At 32.9% G+C, this 21,413-nt stretch overlaps 2 protein-coding genes and 1 long non-coding RNA gene across 4 annotated transcripts in view; all 3 read right to left on the reverse strand.

Annotated features, from left to right (window-relative positions):
- The window catches only part of LOC149419273 (uncharacterized), a 49,921-nt gene that overhangs the window by 14,195 nt on the left and 14,313 nt on the right, over nucleotides 1-21,413 (reverse strand). Inside the window, exons 9-14 of the mRNA XM_089637962.1 lie at nucleotides 20,647-20,815; nucleotides 20,348-20,517; nucleotides 6,644-6,992; nucleotides 5,860-6,065; nucleotides 5,388-5,604; nucleotides 5,011-5,204 (exon numbers count right to left, since the gene is read on the reverse strand). Coding sequence (XP_089494088.1) covers nucleotides 5,011-5,204; nucleotides 5,388-5,604; nucleotides 5,860-6,065; nucleotides 6,644-6,992; nucleotides 20,348-20,517; nucleotides 20,647-20,815 — 1,305 coding nt within the window. The remainder of the gene's footprint in view (nucleotides 1-5,010; nucleotides 5,205-5,387; nucleotides 5,605-5,859; nucleotides 6,066-6,643; nucleotides 6,993-20,347; nucleotides 20,518-20,646; nucleotides 20,816-21,413) is intronic.
- Nucleotides 1,920-5,145, reverse strand: LOC149419274 (cytochrome P450 9e2-like). Of its 2 annotated transcripts, none has more exons than XM_089638195.1 (4): nucleotides 4,984-5,145; nucleotides 4,724-4,827; nucleotides 3,114-3,282; nucleotides 1,920-2,120 (listed from the first exon to the last, which is right to left on the reverse strand). In XM_089638195.1, the coding sequence occupies exons 1-4, from the start codon at nucleotides 4,994-4,996 to the stop codon at nucleotides 2,104-2,106; spliced, it is 303 nt and encodes a 100-aa protein (XP_089494321.1). In that variant the 5' UTR covers nucleotides 4,997-5,145; the 3' UTR covers nucleotides 1,920-2,103. The 2 variants fall into 2 exon arrangements, with proteins under 2 accessions (XP_089494321.1, XP_089494320.1); XM_089638194.1 differs by lacking the exon at nucleotides 1,920-2,120 and adding an exon at nucleotides 2,723-2,992.
- LOC149419275 (uncharacterized) lies at nucleotides 9,515-15,310 on the reverse strand. The gene is made up of 3 exons (XR_016302894.1): nucleotides 15,205-15,310; nucleotides 12,245-12,468; nucleotides 9,515-9,651 (listed from the first exon to the last, which is right to left on the reverse strand). It is a non-coding gene; the product is annotated as an uncharacterized LOC149419275 (long non-coding RNA).

Below are 21,413 nucleotides of genomic sequence, written 5' to 3' on the forward strand. Positions count from 1 at the left end.
TTTAAGATGAAAAATATTGTAACAACTTCTTATCATCTCCTACCTTGAACTCATAGACACCCAAAAACAATTAACAATGTAAAATGTCAAGTAAACAATTAATATTTTGAAACAAACACTGTTTATGCAATGAGGTTCAAGGTTAACCTAATACCATAAATAAACCAGGCAACTACAGTAAAATTTTGTAATAGTAACTCCTATCTTTATTGGCGTCAACCAACTGAAAAAAACTTGATGACATAATCGATGAATATCTGTATAAATGAAATAATCTGTATTCATATCACACAGTAGACTGCTGAGTCATCAGGCTATTTGAGAACTTCAACCTACGGTTCTCATTTTTTTTTAATACTTGTAATTTTCTTTTTTACTATGACTGCATATGTGCTTGTCTATTTTTTTTTTTTTAGTAAAATTTTTTTTCTGCAGTAAAATTAGTTTTTTGATAGCCCCAAAAATGACTTTCATTGGGCATAGGTAAAATGTATGCATTGAGGAATTTCAGTGAAAAATATTATGGCTTAAAAACATGTATTCATTAACAAACACTGATTCTGAATAAACATGTTTTAATATATTTAATTACAAAGATAATTTTAAAAATCAACATTTAAAAACAATTAAAACCGTGACACACTCAAAACAATCACACAGTGATTGGTCAGCGGGTACAGACAGCACTTAAACTGCTACCTCGCGGGTTAGCCAGGAGCGTAAATTAAGATTGCGGACGACTTTGTGCTAAGTTGCGCCGCATATATTCGCACAAGGGTCACTTCTGCAGTTTACAAATTATTTAAAAAGAATTAATGTTTTTTATAAATCTTCCTAAATACATACTAAGTACGATTGACCTTATTGTTAACGGATAAAACCGAGGTACGTATGATGTACTCTGTCAGATTTCGATCGTTTTGGCGGGATTTGAAAAATGAAAATTATTTTAACCTTGATATCGAATTTGTAAAAAAACAAAAATTACAGTTATTTAAGATAGAGGGTGAACATTCATAACAAAAAATAAAATAAATTGACTGCAAATTCCTTATTATGTCTCGTGACGTCACACACAGTATAATTCATAACTCGAATGGCAGTAAAAGAAAAAGGTAGAATTCTATCTAGGAGTAAATTCTTTAGATGACAAGATGACTGTTAAGACGTTATATCTATGTTAGTGTATTTTAGGGATAATTCATGTGATTAATATTGTTAAACTGACATTGTGTTTTTCTGTCAAAAGTTTGAACATCTCTGTTCACCTAATTATCATTTGCAAGGTCAATCATAACAGTTTTTGACAGCAGGGTTCTCAAAAACTAAATTTTATTGATAAGGATAAGGATTGAATCCAATACCCAAGTTAATAATATACTAAATAATATATTAAATAATATTATAAATAATATACTAAATAATAATTTCTTATTCATTTGAATAGACGTTTTCACCTACCATTATAATAACTAAGCTTAAAATAGAAGAAGGGACATACCAGTGTCAATAATTTATATTGACTAATTTTCAGATTATACCTTTGTATCATTTTCAAAATATGATTATTCTAAAATCTTTCTAATCTCGGTTTTTTGCCGCCAATAATTACTCTGTCAAAACTAACTTTTTTGTTTCTGTTTCGTTTTAAACAGATCTATTTGAATTTCAATTTGGTTTTCTTTAATAAATGAATGAATAAATAAATAAATAAATGAATGAATAAATGAATGAATAAATAAATGAATGAATAAATAAATGAATGAATAAATAAATGAATGAATAAATAAATGAATAAATAAATAAATGAATGAATAAATGAATGAATAAATAAATGAATGAATAAATAAATGAATGAATAAATAAATGAATGAATAAATAAATGAATGAATAAATAAATGAATGAATAAATAAATGAATGAATAAATAAATGAATGAATAAATAAATAATTGAATGAACAAATAAATAAATGAATGAATGAAGTGAAATATTTGGAAGAAAAAATTAAGCCACTTCCCGACATCTGATCGAGCTGAAACTCAGCATATAGACTCGTTGTCGGTAACTACGATGCGGTTGACTCCAGTCAATGGGAGGAAGGTTCAATCCTCAGTCAAAACTAAAATAATACATCTATTAACACATTTCACGCATGCGAAAACAAGGGTCCCATTTGAGAAAATGGATTTTGTTTGAAACAGCTATATCTTTGAAAATAATACTTTTATTTTATTTTTTTACACAGTATCTACTACCACACCCCAACTATAAAATTACTGTCTGAAATTAAAGCCTAATTTTTTAATACTACTCCATAAACTGAAGTCAAAGTCAGTGGTGGGCCATTTAGTGATATTTTATTTGTAAAAAATGTTCACAAATCTTCACAAAAAAAACCTGTTCTATGGGTTTAAATATAGTTTCCTTTTGATAAAATATTCTTCCGCACAAAAGACGAGAATTCGAAGATGGGGAAGTCTTGGTTCACATTTTTAGACCCTTACAAAGAGATTGATATAAAATGATTGGACAGCAATGACTTTTCCGCCATTCAAGTAGGACTGGTGTAAAAGGTAGAATTACCCTTCCCGCCCGAAGTGTGTTAACAAAAATAGAAAGAAAATAAATATGAAAGAAAAAGTATAAAAAACTATAATAAGTATAGTACCTGCCACAATAATTTTGTCACATCATTAAAAAAACAGGTTTTACCTCAAAAAATATATTTCAAACTGATCAACAAACAATTTAACAAAAACATGATAATTTATTAATAACAGAATAATCTAAGTTGTAAAAACTGCTCGTCCCCTTCATTTTACAAGATTTTCCTGTGCTTTACTCCGACCCAGAACCCATTTACAGGAACCATTTCGAAGGAACTTATTTTGAGTTCTATCGGAACGGGTGTCTTTGCAGTGCGGACAAACTCAAACTTTGATACCAAGTTGACAATCAGAACTTTAGCTTCCATCAGCGCAAATCTGGATGCTGCAATTAAAATAATACTTAGTCTATATATTATCTAATAATTATACACATCAGTAAGCACATCATTACGTAAAAACAATGTAACATTCTGTATTATTCATTAATTTCATAAAACACTTACCAAGGCACTGTCTTGGTCCTGCCCCGAATGGGAAATATGTAAAAGGTTGAATGGAAGCCTTGTTATCCTCTGAAAACCTTTCAGGGTCAAAGGTTTCTGGATCCTTGAAGTATTGTGGATCTCGGTGGAAGGCGTTGGTTGGTATGAATATCTGGTCTCCGATTTGTAACTAAAAAAGGTCCAATAATAATAATCGTTGAAAACAAACTTTACACTCACTCTGTATTATTATATTTTATGTATGTAATTAAATCAATTGATTTTACTTTCCAGGTTTAGGTTAAACCATGGAATAAAACCATTATATTATATCAACTTGGCCAAAAGACAATCACAATATTGACTTAGTCGATGATTTATTCAATGATTGACATAGGGTAGTACTAGAAAAGGAAGGTCAGGAAGCATCTGGTCATTCAGATGTTTAAAACGTGTTGGAAAATCAAAACCATTGGAATAGACAACACCAAAACCTTCCAAGTACGGGAGTTTCTCAAAAATCTAGCTTTATATGGGATCAGTGGCGTAGCTACCTAGGGGCTACGCGGGGCAGTGCCCCGGGGCCCTCAAGCTCAGGGGGCCCTCAAGCTCAGGGGGCCCTCGAATCCTTACCAGAAATCTCGATCGAACTGAACTTTTGGAAATTTCTCCAATTTTCAAAATAAATATGACAGGTTGCAACTTGCAACTCCACTTCATGACAGCTCAGTTGAGAGAAATTCAAAAGTTATGCCTAGGGAATTCCCCTAAATTCTTTCTGTAGGTTGGCAGTGTTGTCAATTTGACGGATAGTGATATGTGCGTCATTCCCCAACGACACTTGTAGCGTATTAAAATATAGATAAAAAGTAGAAACCCAGTGGTGCATTTAAACGCAAACAACGCCAAGAAAGAGAAGATAGTAAACGAAAATTGCCCAAAATTGCCAAGTTTTTTAGTCAGCCTTCTGCAAGTACATCTGGACAAAATATTTCTATTGATAGTGACTCAAATAATGTGGTAACTGCAGTGTTGGTTGAGAAGCCTACTGAAGAAGATTAGACAATTATTGCAGTTGGATATACCTCCGCCGCCGAACATGTGAACGTGGATGATGTTTGCATGACACACATAAGAGCGGAGGGTTTGGAGGAACCACATTTCATATTTTTATTTGATAATACCTAATCAGTTTACATAGCAGTGGGGCCCCATTTTTTAATTTGCCCCAGGGCCCTTGGTTACCTAGCTACGCCACTGTATGGGATTCTTCTGACTGTGGAAAGTTGTACATGAATTTTTAAAAGATTGATTGAAGGAATACCACAAGGATCATAGCTGTCACCCTCATTGTTTTTGTTGCACCAATTCATAGCTAACCAGATGATGGCACTGATAGTAGCCGTTATCTTTTTAATAGGCCCCTAAACGGCCCCAAGGCCTTTTTAAACGTTTGAGCTGTTAGAGAAGATATGAGACAGAGTTGACAGCCACCTCGAGAAGGCTCGTTAGCTGGGGTGTGGGTGTCATAAATAAACTCAAAATATGATCTTTGCAATAAGGGAAATCAATGATTAATTCACTTTAGAGGAGTAGAGTAGAGAATCTCACGTGAAATACATCTATAATACCTTATGGCTGTAAGAATTCTGGGAATCGTTCTGTGGGGGTAGTGTATACGGCTTCACACAGACTCTATCCAAGTTAGGTACACCAGGCCAGAGACGCAAAGTTTCTGAAAAGAACATGGTACGTTATTTATAACTGTCAATAGAGAAAACATGTGACAAAGCTCATATGACAAGCCAATCACATTTCAAAAGAGCTGGAATGGAGAATCTAATGCATTAATGAAAAACTAAACAATATTTGATGTATTCTGATTATTTACCTGAAACAGTCATGTCTAAATATCTTAGTTGGTGAATTTCTTCATATACAACAACGCCGTTAGTTTTTGCCAGCGATTCGTCAATTTCTTCCTGCAACCTTTTCTGTACATCAGGGTTTGTGCGAGCTCGTATGTTATGAAGCTAATGAGATTAGCGGAGGAATCAAATCCAGCAAACAAGAAGACCATCACTTGGGCCAATATGTCATCATCAGACCACTCTGAAAATAATATATTAAACTTTTATAAGAAAACACACACACAAAAAACAACAAAGATTAAAAACTGTAACTAACATTAACAAAAAGGGATTGAGATACTGGAATTACTGGATTGAAAAGTGAACTAGTTGGATCAGCAAGATTCAACTTTAAAATCAATTTTCAAATTATGTAAAAAGTTACCAATTTTATTTCTTTTCTTTATCAAATCAGAATTAGCCTGATCTCCATTTGCAATGGTGGTAGAATCGTCATTTAGTTTTCCCTGCTTAGCCAACATGAGGAGATGGATCATGTCATGTCTCACTATTTTATGGTTCAGTCTCTCTTCCATATTATTTGTGAACACGCGACGAAAGAACTCGTTTACTTGTACTGAGCCAAATTTAAGCTTTAACAGCTAGAAATATATCAAAATTATATTAACCTTTGAAATATCGAGTTCACTCAACCTAAAATCCTACAAACACAAAGTATTGTTTTCAGATTATCAATCGGATATGCTGGCGCTCAATGGAAACAAGTTTTTTGTAACCCATGGGTACTTTGACGCCCTAGAAGTTAAAGCAAACAATCCCATTTTTCACCACATTTAGGCAGTTTTTTTTTAATTTTTAGTTGATTTTTTTTTATAATTAATAGCTTTGCAGCTTACCCTCGATAAAGGTGGACAAAACATGACAACAAAAACCTTCAACATGTCAAGCACATTAAATGTAGTCAATCTTTTGGCCATAGTGTAGAATGTGTTGTCCCTTTCCTTCAAGGAGTTAGTTTTAATCCCAAAACCGCAAGATGCGATTACATCATTTGTGTATCTCGTGTAGAAATCCTTTACTTCCATATCTTTGCTATCGGTTCCTGAAAAGACGATTAGGATAAAATAGTTAACGAACTACTACGTAAAATAAGGTTTGTGTCTATAAATGCTTGTACAGTGCTGAAAATATTTCAGAATGCTTAAAAAATGTCTGGCCTGTGCTAAAGAGATCCAAGTTTAAAAACTTAAAGCTTTCACGAAATTCGGATTACGGGTCTTAAGTTCCATACTAAAAAGCGTGTTTTAAATTTTACCCAACTGACATTTGGGACTGCCACTTACCAGGTGACATTGGCGGGAGATTTAAACCGAGAATTACACACGCAAATTCGTAAGTAATGTTTATCTCACTTTATAGGTCAAGTACATCACATAAGTTAGTTTTATTAGTAAAGGGGTACAAGATTGTGTTTGTGGCGGGATGTCAGCATGCCGAACTGGTGCAACTATACAACAGAAGGGCTACACTAGTCCAACGCACGAATATACATCCCGGCGCAAAAGGAGATTGAAGCCTGACTTATCAACTCCATCCTGGACCTGTCTTTTGCCTAGGCAATAGTGTTCAACAGTAGTATAACTCTTATAAAAAGAGTCTACATACAGTTAAGTTAGGTACCTTTTCCGTCAAGACTCTTGAGTTCTGTGTGTAAGAAGTCTACGAGATTGTCCACGCACTCCTGTATGAAGGGCAGCATGGCTCGCATCTTGGAGCTGGTAAAGGCGGGACTCAGAGTGCTTCTCATTTCCCTCCACGTTTCTCGTGAAAAAGATAACACAGAAATAATAATAATCAAGAAAACAAAATTTGAAATATAATAGAAAGAAACTGCCAGTAATTGAGAATAAGGAGTGATTGAAGAAAACAATATCTTTGTGGCTGACATTATAATTAAAATTTCTGTTAAAAGTGTAAATACTAGGTTAAAAAAGCACAGGTGTTTAACCTTTAGGAATCGGAAAGAATTTCAATGAATTGGCTGCCTGGACCGGCATGATTTTCTGAAATTTTGGGTCATTGATTTAAAAATTATACAGCTGCACCAAAAGGTTTTAAGTTATAAATTTTATTTTATGGCATTCTCAAATGTTGAATTATTGTATACGTATATCCAAAATTAGGTTAAATTTAAAAGCAAATTTACCTTCAAAATACCGCCGCTCCAAATATAATCACTCTATTTATTTATTCATTATAACATCCACGAATTATGTATTTCTTTACACATAAATAATGTACCTTTGTCAGTCATATTATGAATATTTCTTACTATGCAGTCACTTTTTTCCGCTGACCACACATACACTTACATGAGACCATGACCATGAGATAGGGTTACCATAAAAGTATTAAGCGCGGCGGGCACTTTATATTAACTTAATACAGTTATAAATTATATTATATCACTTATAAATATACTTGGAAGAAAATCACTCTGCCGTTAAATCCAACTTCAAGAAAGGTAACTATTAAGGATGCTGTCAGGATCTAACAAATGTAAATTGGATCTCACTTTTCAGCAACTGTCATCTCAACAATAAGGTACAATTATTCTACAATATACTACGGAATATTATAGATAAATACAGTAAAAAAAAAAAAAACTCACGTAAGTAATCACTATCCCAATTGGTTTAGCGAATCTCTAAAAATGCTCCTCAAAGAGAAAAATAAGGTTAGACTACGGGCTAAAAAACACAATAACCCAAGAGACCGTGCCGAGTTTGCTACTCTTAGAAAAAGATTTAAAAAAATACTTAAAGAATGCTACAAATCCTATATGAACCTAGTTGAGCAAGGGATAAAAGATAATGTAAAGACTTTCTGGGCGTATTCTGAATCATTGCGTAATACAAATTCTATTCCAAAAATAATGCATATGGATTCTATGTCTGCAAATAATGGACAGCAGATTGCCAACATCAATTTTTAAGAATTAATAACCCAAACTATTTATCTGAAATTATTGGAGATAATAAAAAATGGACCATGGAAGAATATGCACTGCAACGGAATATTTTTGAAGACACCCGAAGAATAAATGTTCCTAAATAAAATGGTATATCTAAAGTAATCACTTCACTAATGTAAATATTAACAAGATTATCTTATAGTGGACAAATGATTTCACATCCCTCAAATAGTTTATTATTAGCTATAAAGATAAAAAAATTCTAATTAACAGTTATGTTCACCGCAAGTAGCAATAACTCAGCCTGTAATTTAAACACACGCGCCGTGGCAACGGGACGACACGCATTCATCGACGCGCATTACGAGACTGTATGCGAGTGACAAAAAGTTTGATGAATTGCGAAGGAATACATGGATACAAGAAATTAATTAAAAAATCACTGTAAGTAAAAAGGAGTTCCTCCTTAAATGGTATGGTAGAAAAAATTCAGTTTTAGAGTATGAATCTTTTACTTCGAAAATTTACCGGTAAATTAACTCAATATTTGGAGATGAACATGACGAATTCTCCTAACTGCTATTGTAGTGGGTCGGCTTGTAGGAGAATTTTTCTTCAACTACAATTGTAGTTGGTCGGATCCTTCAGGTTAACAAGAACAGATTTTTCAGAATTTGCCGAATATCTAATTAATATAGACCATACTTTTGATAAGAATACAGGGGTATAAGTGCTACATAAAAATGGTTGGTTCACAGGCTTGGTCCTTAATATCTTGGAGGCGTTATAAAAGAAGACAAACAAAAATAATAATGGATTTATTTTAAATAAACATGGAATCACAAGTGCCTCAGCTGCAAAATTAAAAAATTTGTTTGTTTTCTATGCATATGAAACTGCAAAAACTCTTAAGCTTTGTACTGATTGGTTTGTTTGATGGTTTTTTGTTCATTCGAACATGTCTAAACGTGTGTATATCTTCCCGCTTTGCGAAAAAGATTTAAGGACCGTAATTCTTATCCATCGTGTCTTGACGTGTCAAACTGCTCGAGCATGTGAACACAACGACGAGCATGGTTCCGAGCCAAACCATCGAGCTTTAATATACGTATGCACATAGCTATAAAGAGGAACGGCCTTTTTCATACAAAATTTAAATTTAGAACTGAGGCCAAAAAACAAAACCAAACAGAATAATATTTTTGTTTATTTGTGTTTCGAATTATAAAAAATAGGCCATTAAAGAAATCGATTTTCCACAATTTAGTATTTAATAATTGTTTTTAATTGATAATTATTAAAAAAAAAATATGAATTATTAATTATAATTAAGCAAGTATTTGCTACACCTTTTAATTACAAAAAAATATTTTCTTTAGTTTAGTCAAGGATTTTGGCTTCAAATCCAAATTTAAGTTTTGTATGAAAAATTCCTCTTAATGTTAACCATTTTCAATCACATGGAACTCACAGTTTGAGAGATTTTCCTGCATCATACATACAGATTTTCTGCTTTATATTATTAAAATACAATAACAACAAAATATTACCTTTCATAGAAAACACCATTTTTGCTGTCACAGGGTCAGTTTGTTCATCAGCAAATCCCACATGGTCCACAAAATGGTCAAAGTCTTTGACCATAATATTCCGGAGAAGTTCCGGATCCCGATTCAGGAAGGTGGGTTTCATTAAAGAGAAGAATCCAACAAATCTGAATAAATTTTCTTTAAATATTAAAAACATTTTTAAAAACCTTAAAATAGATCTGGATATCAATTTTATCATCCTTAGTCTTATAGCTCCAGTCTATTGTTTCAAGTAATAATAATAATGATTGGATTATTTGTATAGCACCGTTTTCGTATGAAAATCACCTCAAGGGTGCTTAAAAACTTAATTTATTTCTATCACTCAGACTTATACTTTATCACTTAGACTTATAACTTATACATTTTGGCTTATAACTAAGTTTCATAGCTAGTGGCTTATAACTAAGATTAATGTTGAGTGATTTACAACTAAGGACGGGTTGTTTCGGAGAATTTGAACAATTCTTCAAATTTCAAAGTTAATTTTCCAGTTCTGTGAAAGATTTTTTCAAGTTCTGTTATTATTTCAGTTCTGTCATGCAACTAGTCCACGATGATATAATAACAGAACTTGAATAAGACTTTCACAGTACCCAGAAATGAATGTTAAAATTTGATGAATTGTTCAAATTCTCCGAAACAACCCGTCCTAAGACTTTAACTAATGACTTAAAACTATACATATTTTTATGACCCAGTAGGTATTTACACAATACTGCTATAAACAATGTTAAAGGACTAAAAACTTTGATGTTTCATATAAAAGACAATGACATATTTGGGAATGACCACAAAACAAGGAAAGTTCATTGGAGAAATCTTTTATTATCTAATAAATTCATTTTGAATTCTTAAAAATTTAGGTATTTTCAGCTGAAACCATTTGTCACCTTAAAATTCAGCCACTCGTTAAAGTCAAGGGGGGTTCAAATCATTAAAATTATAATTCACTAAAATAATTACAATTCACTTAAAACAGATCGTAAAACTGAAACATTTACAACCATCTTTTTCCCCAAATAAAGTGAACAACCAATGAAACTACAAAAAAGTTCAATCTGATAATAAAAAATGATTTAACTTATTGGCATCAAAATCATGGGTGTGGCGTTACGTCTTAAACTCCAACCACGCCGACATGGCGGGTCTGAAATATGTCGTCTAAAAAACAAAAACGTGACATCTGGGTTTCAAATGTTAATTGCCAATCTTCCTATAGATAATAATCATGGATTGTTTCATAGTGCTTTCACACAAACGAAGTATTGAATTCCGTAAGTCTGAACTTAAACTTTAGGGTGCATAGTTTACACCCGCGCTGTGCAAGCGGGTTCCCTACAGAGCATCGAACCATCCCAATATGAAGCATTCATTTCTTGGTGTTGGCAAAAATACGTGGGTAAAGTTTTTCCCTGATAATTACAAAATAAGTTTTGCAATTATCAGGGAAATTAATTTAAAATCAATCAATCAACATTTGAACTTAAATAAACTTAATAATTATTAGAACTATATAATATGTGATTTGAGTGCAGTGTTTTAAAAGTGAATATTCGGAAATTTGCTCAAAAATATTGGACATTCGAAACGAACGGCGATCGGTAAATGCACCCCAGATGTTTTCAACGAAATTCTCGGAAACTGGGCAAGTTTTGACCCTGGCAAGTTTTTTACTAAGCCCAGGGTAATTTATTATCCCGACTGTCGCTTTTTATTGCAGGCAGAATGCACCACTTCAACAATTACCAGGAACAGGATTACATGGAGATAAATGATGGACTTGCCGAACGTCACAGCGGTGCTGCCAGGGTCTCTTAACTATGTGAAGTGTCAGCGCTTTATTAGCAGCAGATACATACCTGGACGCTGTTGTTGGATGCGGTGGACTCTCTTGCTGCAGCAGCTGGTCCAGTTCCTTCATTACCTAGGATTCTTGCTGCAGAGTCTCCATCTTCTATCTTCGTGTCACCTGTTCCTATACTTCATTTTACTTAACTTAACTTCACTCTATTTTTGTAATATTTATATTTTCTGTAATAACTGCATCAACTGTAAAGCGCCCTTGAGGTGATATCTAACAAAAGCGGCGCTATAAAAATTATCCAATAAATAATAATAATAAAAGGGAAAAAAATCGAGTCAGTGATTTTTCAAAATGGCGAGTGGTTGTGGAATCGTTAACTTCATACCAAAATTTTTCCTCTCATGTAAAAAAATTATGCCAATAAGATTGACCAGTGTTCCACTTTTTTTAATCTAAATAAAAAAAATTAAGAAAACTTATTTTATTTACATTAAGGGCCATAGAATTTGACAACATTTCGACAAATTTCCAAGTAAATTTTCAAGTTCTGTAAAGGTTCTATTCAAGTTCTGTAAAGGTTCTATTCAAGTTCTGTTATTTTATCTTTATTGGCCAGTTGTTCCACTAACTGAAATGATAACAGAACTTGAATAGAACTTTCACAGAACTTGAAAACAAACTTTAAAATTTATGTACTGTTCAAATTCTGTGAAACAAGTCCATCCTTAGTACACTAGTGCAGATTTAAAATTTTTGGTACAAAATTAATTCAGAGGTGAATGTTTTTAGCCAATTTTTTAGCTCAACAATTCGAATTCAATGGGTTAGTAATATAATTTTGAAAACGCTGATAATATAAACTCAGGGATAAATATAATTTTATTAAATAATACCAAATATAAAGTTCATACCTGTCATTTGGAAATTTATCATACATGTCTTGAAACAAATCCTTGATATGCTGCTTCTGAAGATACACCTTCAACATGTTCCCCATTATCAAGTTAGGCTTTTCATAGTTAAGATTCAGATATTTAAAAAATTGATTCTTTCGCCAAAGATAATAAACACCTACAGCTAGCAATGAAGTTGCCAATAACACCCAATCCGAAAATCCAAAGGCCATCTTTAAATTCTGAAATTCAAAAACCATTTAATTAAAATTTATAAGACACACTAAGGACGGGTTGTTTCACAGAATTTGAACAATTCATCAAATTTCAAAGTTCTCTGAAGGTTCTATTCAAGTCTGTTATTATTTCAGTTTTGTGGAACAACTGGCCAATAATGATATAAGAACAGAACTTGAATAGAACCTTCACAGATCGTGAAAATTAACTTTGAAATTTAATGAAATGTTTAAATTCTGTGAAACAAGTTCAACAATTCCGTCCCAACAATGGGTTGTTTCACAAAACGTTCATTAAGGGTTTTGTGGAAGTCCCATTCAAGTTATTATCATTATAGGCTAGTTGCTTGACAGAACTGAAATATAAACAGAATTTGAAAAACACTTTCACATATCTTGAAAATTGCTTTGAAATTAGAAGAATTGTTAAAATTCTCCGAAACAACCCGTCCTTTCATACAATACATATACATGGTGTCCGGAAAATCGTAGTACAAGCCGGAAACTGGAGAATGTATACCACACGGGGAACCCAAATAAACATAAAGTTTTTTGATTTGAGCATTTTTATAAAAAAAAAAAAACCAAAAAAATATATTTTTCGGCTATTTCAGGGTTCAAATTTTTTCGTCATTATTTGTTTTACTTTTAAATTTTTAAATAGTTTTAATTAGTTGGGTACTTTGATCTTCAGTAATAATTTATAAGAATTTGATCAAAAAAAAAATCAACTTCTGACTCGATTTACTCGAAAACGAAAGCTCAAATCAAAAAAAATTATACTACAAAATCGACTCCAAATGTGATGTAGATTCACCAGTTTCCCGCTTGTACTACGAGTTTCCGGACACCATGTATAATACAATAACGGTTCCATGATAACTCCTCAAAATGACACTTCAACACACATTTAAAAGGTGATATAAAGTCATTAAAAGTGACGAAAAAAAAATAAGGTTAAATAGTTACATATGTAACCTACTTTTTTTTCCATCACTTTTCATAACTTTATATCACTTTTTATAGGTGGCCGGATAAATTATCAAAATGATAATTCATCACATCTTTAAAAAGTTATATAAAGTCAGGGAAAGTGATGAAACAAAAACTTTTTTAACTGGGTTAAGTAGGTTAGGTTAGGTTAGGTTTAAATTTATTTTATTTCATTATTTCTAATGACTTTATATCACTTTTTAAAGGTGTTTTGAATTGTCACTGTGTTGAGTTATCATGGAACCCTTTTTATAGGTGTGTTGAATTGTCATTTTAATGAGTTTTCCAGTCACCTAAAATAACATTGCTTTGGCAAATTGACCTGTCATTAAATTTGTACCCATGAAGTACGTAAATCTATAGACTTTACAGTTATGAGTTGATGAATATTAAGTGAGACCAGTCAACCACGTTCTCATAAATTAAGAAAATATGTCTATCTCAATTATTAATGTTTCTTTTTTTGTGACTTTATTGAAATATTTAAAGAAAGATTATGTTTGCCAAACAATGTACATGTTTATATGTTTATAAAACTATTAGCACACACGAAGAAGTGAGCTAACTTAAGATTAATAAATAAAATAAATAAATAAAAACTAATCGCGAAGACTGAAAAAGATAAGATTTTTAAGCAACGTTAAAATAAAATATTTACATTCATAATTTTTTTTAGATTAAAGCGCGAAGAATAATAATTATTACTGTCCACTAAAATCCATTTATAAAACAAAATTTATCATAAATATTTTTTTCACATTTATGGTCAACAAAGATAATGAACGGTTGAAAAAATAATAATTTAAATCTAACAAATAAATTGACATATCATTTACAGAGAAACTCTTCCATTATTACACTAGCCAAAGTCCCCGGCATTGTCCGGGCTTTACGCAGAGTTTCTCTTATTTTGAATGTCAAGTGTGCAAAATTCCACCATACTCAGAATAAAACTATGTATTTGTATATAAAAAACAAAGTCACGGCGCCCGCCACAGACGCTCTTATTCATATATTATGCAGATTATGGTTATGCCAACAAATTTTTTTTATAAAAAACATTATTATTGCTAGAGGATTCTTGATATCATTCCAATTTTTCTTTTTAACCCCTTAGGTCCGGTGTACACTTCAGGTTTTTGACGTACCCAATCGATGCTGCTTGACAAAACTTGTTCATTCATTGTTCAATCGGCCTCTGTGTTTTCCTCCCTTCTACAAAATGAGACCCACTCTTTCCTCTCCTCGAAACGACCCCCCACACAGCATTCCTAAAGATGATATAAGCCCTGACTATCAGACTGACATCTACCTGCACTATGCATAAGTCCATACGAATGAAATTTCAATTCCTTTGAAATTCAAATTAAATAAAACGATTTTAAAAACTTAGAAGTGACACAATATTAAACAAAACTTACAATGTTAAGTGTGTTACAATGGTTCCCAGCAGATCTATCTAAACTTGTTCAAGTAATTCGCATACATTCCCACCCAAACCATATCCAAAGGTTTGATTAGTAATAAAAATGTTTAAATCCCTTTTAAAAACTTAGAAGTGACACAATATTAAACAAAACTTACAATGTTAAGTAAGTGTGTTACAATGGTTCCCAGCAGATCTATCTAAACTTGTTCGAGTAATTTGCATATATTCACACCCAAACCATATCCAAAGGTTTGATTAGTAATAAAAATTTTAAATCCCTTTTAAAACTTAGAAGTGACACAATATTAAACAAAACTTACAATGTTATGTAAGTGTGTTACAATGGTTCCCAGCAGATCTATCCAAACTTGTTCAAGTAATTCACATATATTCACACCCAAACCGTATTCAATGGTTTGATTAGCATAGTGCAGAGTGAAGAGCTATATTAAGCGACAACAGAACCGTATACATCTCAACTAGTTAACAGGGTGCATCCAAAACGTTGAACAGCAAAAAAGATAACTCTTTCTTTATTATGTTCTTTCCAAACAATGTTATTTCCCAGCCTACATATATACAATACAATAGTACCTATACTATTTTTAAATTCTTTTCAAATGAGGTCTGATTATTTTAAGTTTTATTTAAATGTAATAAAATAATATGTAAATATAATTTTTATATAGCAAATTTAGGTATTTTGTTTAAGACTTACCGTATTTTTCATTGTTTTCGTCTTTCTTCAAATTTATTGTTCGGTTTTTGTTGTTCTTCAGTGTCATTTTTGTTAGCTATGAGCTTGGTGGCACTTTTTCCATTAAATTTCAAAGTCTGTAGGTTAGTTATGATAACTTCATCCCACAAAAATAATTCTTCACTGAATTTACACATTTAAAAAATATTATTACTTCGTTCGCTAAGGCCCAGTGACACGTAAAGTTATTTGTCAATCGCTGCAGCTCGGCAATATGGGTGCGCTGTATGGTTTATGTTCAGCACAATGCGATGCGTGTATACATTAACTCCACAATAATTTCCCTCAAGGCTTATGTCATCTTTGGGGATGCTGTGTGGGGGGTCTTTTCGAGGAGAGGAAAGAGTGAACATGGGTCTCATTTTGTAGAAGGGAGGAAACACAGAGGCCGATTGAACAATGAATGAACAAGTTTGTCAAGCAGCATCGATTGGGTACGACAAAAACCAAGTGTACACCGGACCTAAGGGAATAAAAAGAAAAATTGAAATGATATCAAGAATCCTCTAGCAATAATAATGTTTCTGATGTTTTTACATGACAAAATTTAAAAAATAACTTATATCATTGATTAGTCGCTTGATGGTCGCTATTCCAAATACCTGTAATATTAAAAAATCTGTTAATGAAAATATAAGAAATAGATTTAGGAAATGAGATAAAAAGAATTTTTTCATTCTCAGACTATAAAAATATTACCATTTGTCATTTCGGCTACTGGCATTAAACCTAGCTCTCTCATTAAAAATTTAGGCGTATTAGATCTATCAAAAAATTTATAGATAAAAATGCAAAAATCAGTCATTTTAAATACATGTAGGATTACGAAAGATTTATAAATATTTATGATGAGGGATCAGTAGGATTTATAGGCCATGTTAGGAGTTCTACCGAGTCGAACCCTCTGATATGAAAATATCTGGAGTCGGTGAATTATTTTCCCATTTGATCTCTGGTGAGTTGACGTGTTGTTCTTGTATTGTTTTGTATGTATTTTGCTTATATAATGCACTGGCGTAGTGTTGATTGACTAGATGATCATTTGTGGAAGAGTTTAGTTTTTCCTATGGGGAAGATTTAACCCGGACATAAAGTCGGAAATTTTTTTAAAAAATACTTACCTTTTTTGTTAGCATAAGCATAGCATTTCTGACCAAAGTGTGTTTGAAAACTTGATCTACTTACACCAGTGACGGACAACCTTTTTTTAATGGTAGTGTCAATTTTTCAATTGCTCACATATTGCTTGGGAGATATTGTGTGATGACAAGCATCCGGCGGTAACACCCACTAATGCGCATAATATGAAAGCAATGAGGCAATTGAAATTCACAAGCATTACCATTAATAAAGATGACGGGGCGCTCAATAGTTCTTGGTATCCGGTATTTGACAACTACGAAAAAAATAAACGCAAAAAACCATTTAAAATTATACTGTAATACCAGCTGTAGAGAGGATTGGAGTTCGCAGCATGGTATCGCATCTACATAAGCACAATCACCACACCACAATCTTCGATTACTGAGATTACCTAGACAACACAAGGCCTCTGTCTATAATAGACAGGTAATATTTTAAACACCCATATGAGGTAAAAATTGTGAGGCACATATGACTGCGTTCTATTTTTATACAGAAAACTAGCTACGAATTCAGTAAATTTAAATGATTTACCACTTCACGTCAAATAAGTATGTAAAAATGAAGAAAAAAAAAATCATCGATTACACATCTGCCCCGATGATGGACATTGGAATGCTGTCCAAAACGTTGGGTAAAGAAGGAGGTAATAATATATCACTACCCAAACCCTTTATTTTATCCATTGAAATCAGAGATGTGCTTTATTTCAAATAAATCCATTTCAAATGGAAATGCAAAATGCAAAATGGGTATTTTCCATTTTGCATTTTAAATGCTTTTCTAAAAACCATTTTGTATTTTAAATGCTTTTCTCAATGCATTTTCCATTTTAAATGCTTTTTTTGCAACATTCTTCCTACTATTTCCACTCATCTTTTTTTCATAAGCCCCAAATATCAGTCGGTCCTCAACCTCGCTATGAGAGATAATTTACATTTGTCAAGTTGCTCCCTGGTAGGAGCTCTGGCAATTGAGTGATACCATTACAAAAAATACTGATTCAAATACTGAAGATGGCCATGACGCTGTAATATTAAATGTTAGATAGCAGTTTCTATGTTTTTACGTTGGCAACATTAGTCCCGCGCTAATTTTTTGTGGTTTCATAATCTGTAGTGGTGTTTTTGGATTTACCATCATGTAATATGTTTGTTCTACATTGATGTCCATTATTAAATGACAAAATTGTTTAAAAATTCTATAATTATTTTGATTGATTGACCTGAGAAACCATTTTGCATTTTCAATGCATTTTGAAAATAGGTATTTTGCATTTGAAATGCTTTTCTAAAAACCATTTTGCATTTTGCATTTTCAAATGGAAAAGTTTTGACCCATTTCCATTTTGCATTTCAAATGGTTTTGGATACCCATTTTGCACATCTCTGATTGAAATGGGATTAAGAGTTGTTTAGATTTAATTCCGTTGATCCATTTCTGATAACTTATAAAACACTGGAAAAACTTGAATACCATTTTGAGAAGCATCTATGTACTATTGTTTTCGATCACAATAAGTAATATTTTATTGAAACTATTTACATAAGGGCCAAAGTATTGGTCATCAAATTCCGATTATGGAGGTAAATAATATTTTAATACCAATAAAATAAAATTTGCTATCCAACATTTAGGACTTTGTTAATTTATTGGTGGTGTAGGTTCTAACACAATTTAATAAAATAAAAATATACATATAACAGTAAATATAATGTCTATTGTGTTTTTGTGGTAAAAGTTTGACCATCTCTGTTCACCAAATTACAATTGACAAGGTCAATCATGTTAGCTAATTGAATTTATCACTGACATCAGGGAAGTCAAAAATGAAGATAATACATTGAATAAACCATCAGAAATTAATATTAAATAAAAACATATTTTACAATCATATTCTACAGAAATGAGTTGTTATTAAATTGTTCAAGAATTCATCGTAAATCTTTCCTTCCGTAATCAATATAATTTTCAAATAGCACTACTCTAACCTTCACACAAACTCAAACCCTTCACTAACTACTCTTTAACCCCTTAGTTACAGTATGCCGATATATCGGCATGACACTTTATGCCTCTTGAGTGCGTCGTGCCGAAATATAGGTAGGGGCGTAGAAAACTTCTCAAACTCTCTCTCGCAAAATTGGTCACAATATGTTGAACATGTGCCCCTGTCATCTGCTCATTCGACATTTCAAATATTGGCAATACTTTTTTATTTAGAAAATTTAAAAGTTATTATAAATAATCAACCCCTCTAGAGCTCCAGCCCAGAGATGGCTCCCAAATTCAATTGTTGGGCGTATTTGAGATTTTTATAGGGTTAGCAGCTGGTTACTATTGAAGAATCTGCTAGCCCTATACAAGATGCCCATTTTCTTGGAAGCCAGATTTACTAGGGCTTCTATAGAGCCCGGATTCTTGAGCCGGTCTGATATATTTACAGCATTTCAATGGAGATTTCATTGAGGGTGCTTCCATCATATTGAACCAGATTGTCTTTATTCTCTCTCTTTGGATTTTTGAGACGTTGAAACTGACCAGGTTGGCCTTACCCCAGGCACGAACCTTCTCGAGGTGGTGGTCAACTTTTTGTTCCAAAGATTCCCGAGCTGTTTGAACATCAAAAGTGGAAGGGGGCTTGTCTAAAAGATAACCCTCGTGAACACTGCTGTCGTCAGCGTAGCAATAAATTGATGCACATTCAACGAGATCGTTGATGTGCAACAAAAGTAGCGTACGCGACAGCACAGATCCTGTGGCACCCCCGCATTGATTTGGTGCGAATAGGAAGAAGTGCCGTCAACTGCGGTTTGGAATGTTCTTCCTTTGAGAAAGTCCGCAATCCAACTATGCAGGGTTTGATGGATCCCATACGATGGTAACTACCTGATAAGCTCCCGGTGCCAGACCCTATTATAGACCAGACCAGAGATATCCATACAAATTTGCTTCACATATCCGAGCAGATCGCCACACAATCACTTAGGATGTTGTTATTCTCGAAGTATGTGAGCAACTTGTTAATAACCACCCTTTCCAATTCCTTTGAGAGTACGGCAGTGATGGCCGAGTTAGCCAGCCGACCATCTGGCTTGGTCAGAGGTGGAAAAGTGGTTACATATAAATTTATTTTTTTTTTTAAAAAGAAAGACAAACATTCCCGGGTTACGAATAACCAGACAATATTTGAAAATCTCCTACTACCACCACAGTAAGCTGAAAATGTTGCTTGTGTTGTGATGGAGGACTTAGCCAGCCGAGGAATTGAACACACTACGCCTGGGTGGGACCCAAACGCAATGTCAACTCGGCCACCGACCGTATATTGAACTTGTTTCCTGAATAAATAAAGTTTTTGCTTTTCCTCCAAACTGCATTTTCTCGCCAATAAGTCAAACAAAATTTCTTAATTTGTTTGTTTTCTAATGTAACAATTCAAATATGTAACATTAAATAATAGAAAGGTTTATCTCAGAAAATATATTTTAAAAACAATTTTACAAAACCAGCGTAATCAATAGGATTATATAGTAAAAAAAAAATTATCTATTTTATTTCACAAGATTTTTCCTGTGTCTAACTCCGACCCAGAATCCATTTTCAGGAACCATATCGAAAACGCTGTTTTTGAGTTTCATAGGAACAGGTGTTTTCGCTGTACGAACAAACTCAAACTTTGACACCAAGTTGACAATCAGCACTTTAGCTTCCATTAGTGCAAATCTGGATGCTGCAATTAAAATAACACTTAGTCAATAATTATCACAAACAGCCGTAAAATTTTAATGTAAAATGTAAAGTAAGAATAATTACAATGTTAAAAACTGGGTTAAAAAATTAATTTCATAAAAGAACTTACCAATACATTGTCTCGGTCCTGCTCCGAATGGGTAATATGTGAATGGTTTGATGGAAGCCTTATTATCCTCTGAAAACCGTTCAGGGTCAAAGACTAATGGATCCTTGAAGTATTGAGGATCTCGGTGGAATGCGTTGGTTGGTATGAATATCTGGTCCCCCTTTTGCAACTAAAAACGTACATGAAAATAATCACTACACCATATTACTCACAAAGCCTCTATTGATTTGACTTTATAGTTTTAAATTAAACTGTAATATCTTATGAAAGTCGTACTACATTAGCTCAGCCACAATGGTTTGTATCATCATATCATTCACAAAATTGATTGAAACAGTAGGAGACTCTATTTCATTTCAGCTCCATAAAAGGAATACCACAAGGATCTGTGTTACAACCTCTGCTGTTTTTATTGTGCCAGTACAGCTTTTGTTTTTAATAAAACCGCACAAGAGTCCCAACTGCACCCAACCGTTTGGAGGGGAAGGAGATGAGAAAAATGAAGGTGGGGAAGTAGCTGGCTATTCTGATCTGGTCACCAAACACGGCCAAAGCCATTTCAAGCAACGTTTTAATTCTTAATGGTGGTCTTACACCAGGGCGATACTCAGAGTATCTACCACTTTGGAACGTGCCGTAAATATACTTTATATTATTTTTAATGAGTAATTTGTGAAATAAAACAAATTAATAAAATAAAATTTACTTGCGCACGCCGGGACAATATTTATTTTGTAAAACACACTTCAGCATCCTCCCCACAAAAA

The sequence above is a fragment of the Hesperophylax consimilis genome, chromosome 12, assembly GCF_061612785.1.
Source record: "Hesperophylax consimilis isolate HC1 chromosome 12, BYU_Hcon_1.0, whole genome shotgun sequence".
NCBI lineage: Eukaryota > Metazoa > Arthropoda > Insecta > Trichoptera > Limnephilidae > Hesperophylax > Hesperophylax consimilis.

Excerpts from the sequence above, each read along its gene's own strand:
- LOC149419274 (XM_089638194.1), bottom strand. Across the intron at positions 3,283-4,723 it reads AGAATTCTTACAGCCATAAG|TTACAAATCGGAGACCAGAT; the intron begins GTATTATAGATG and ends GACCTTTTTTAG. Across the intron at positions 2,993-3,113 it reads AGGACCAAGACAGTGCCTTG|CATCCAGATTTGCGCTGATG; the intron begins GTAAGTGTTTTA and ends TTTTAATTGCAG.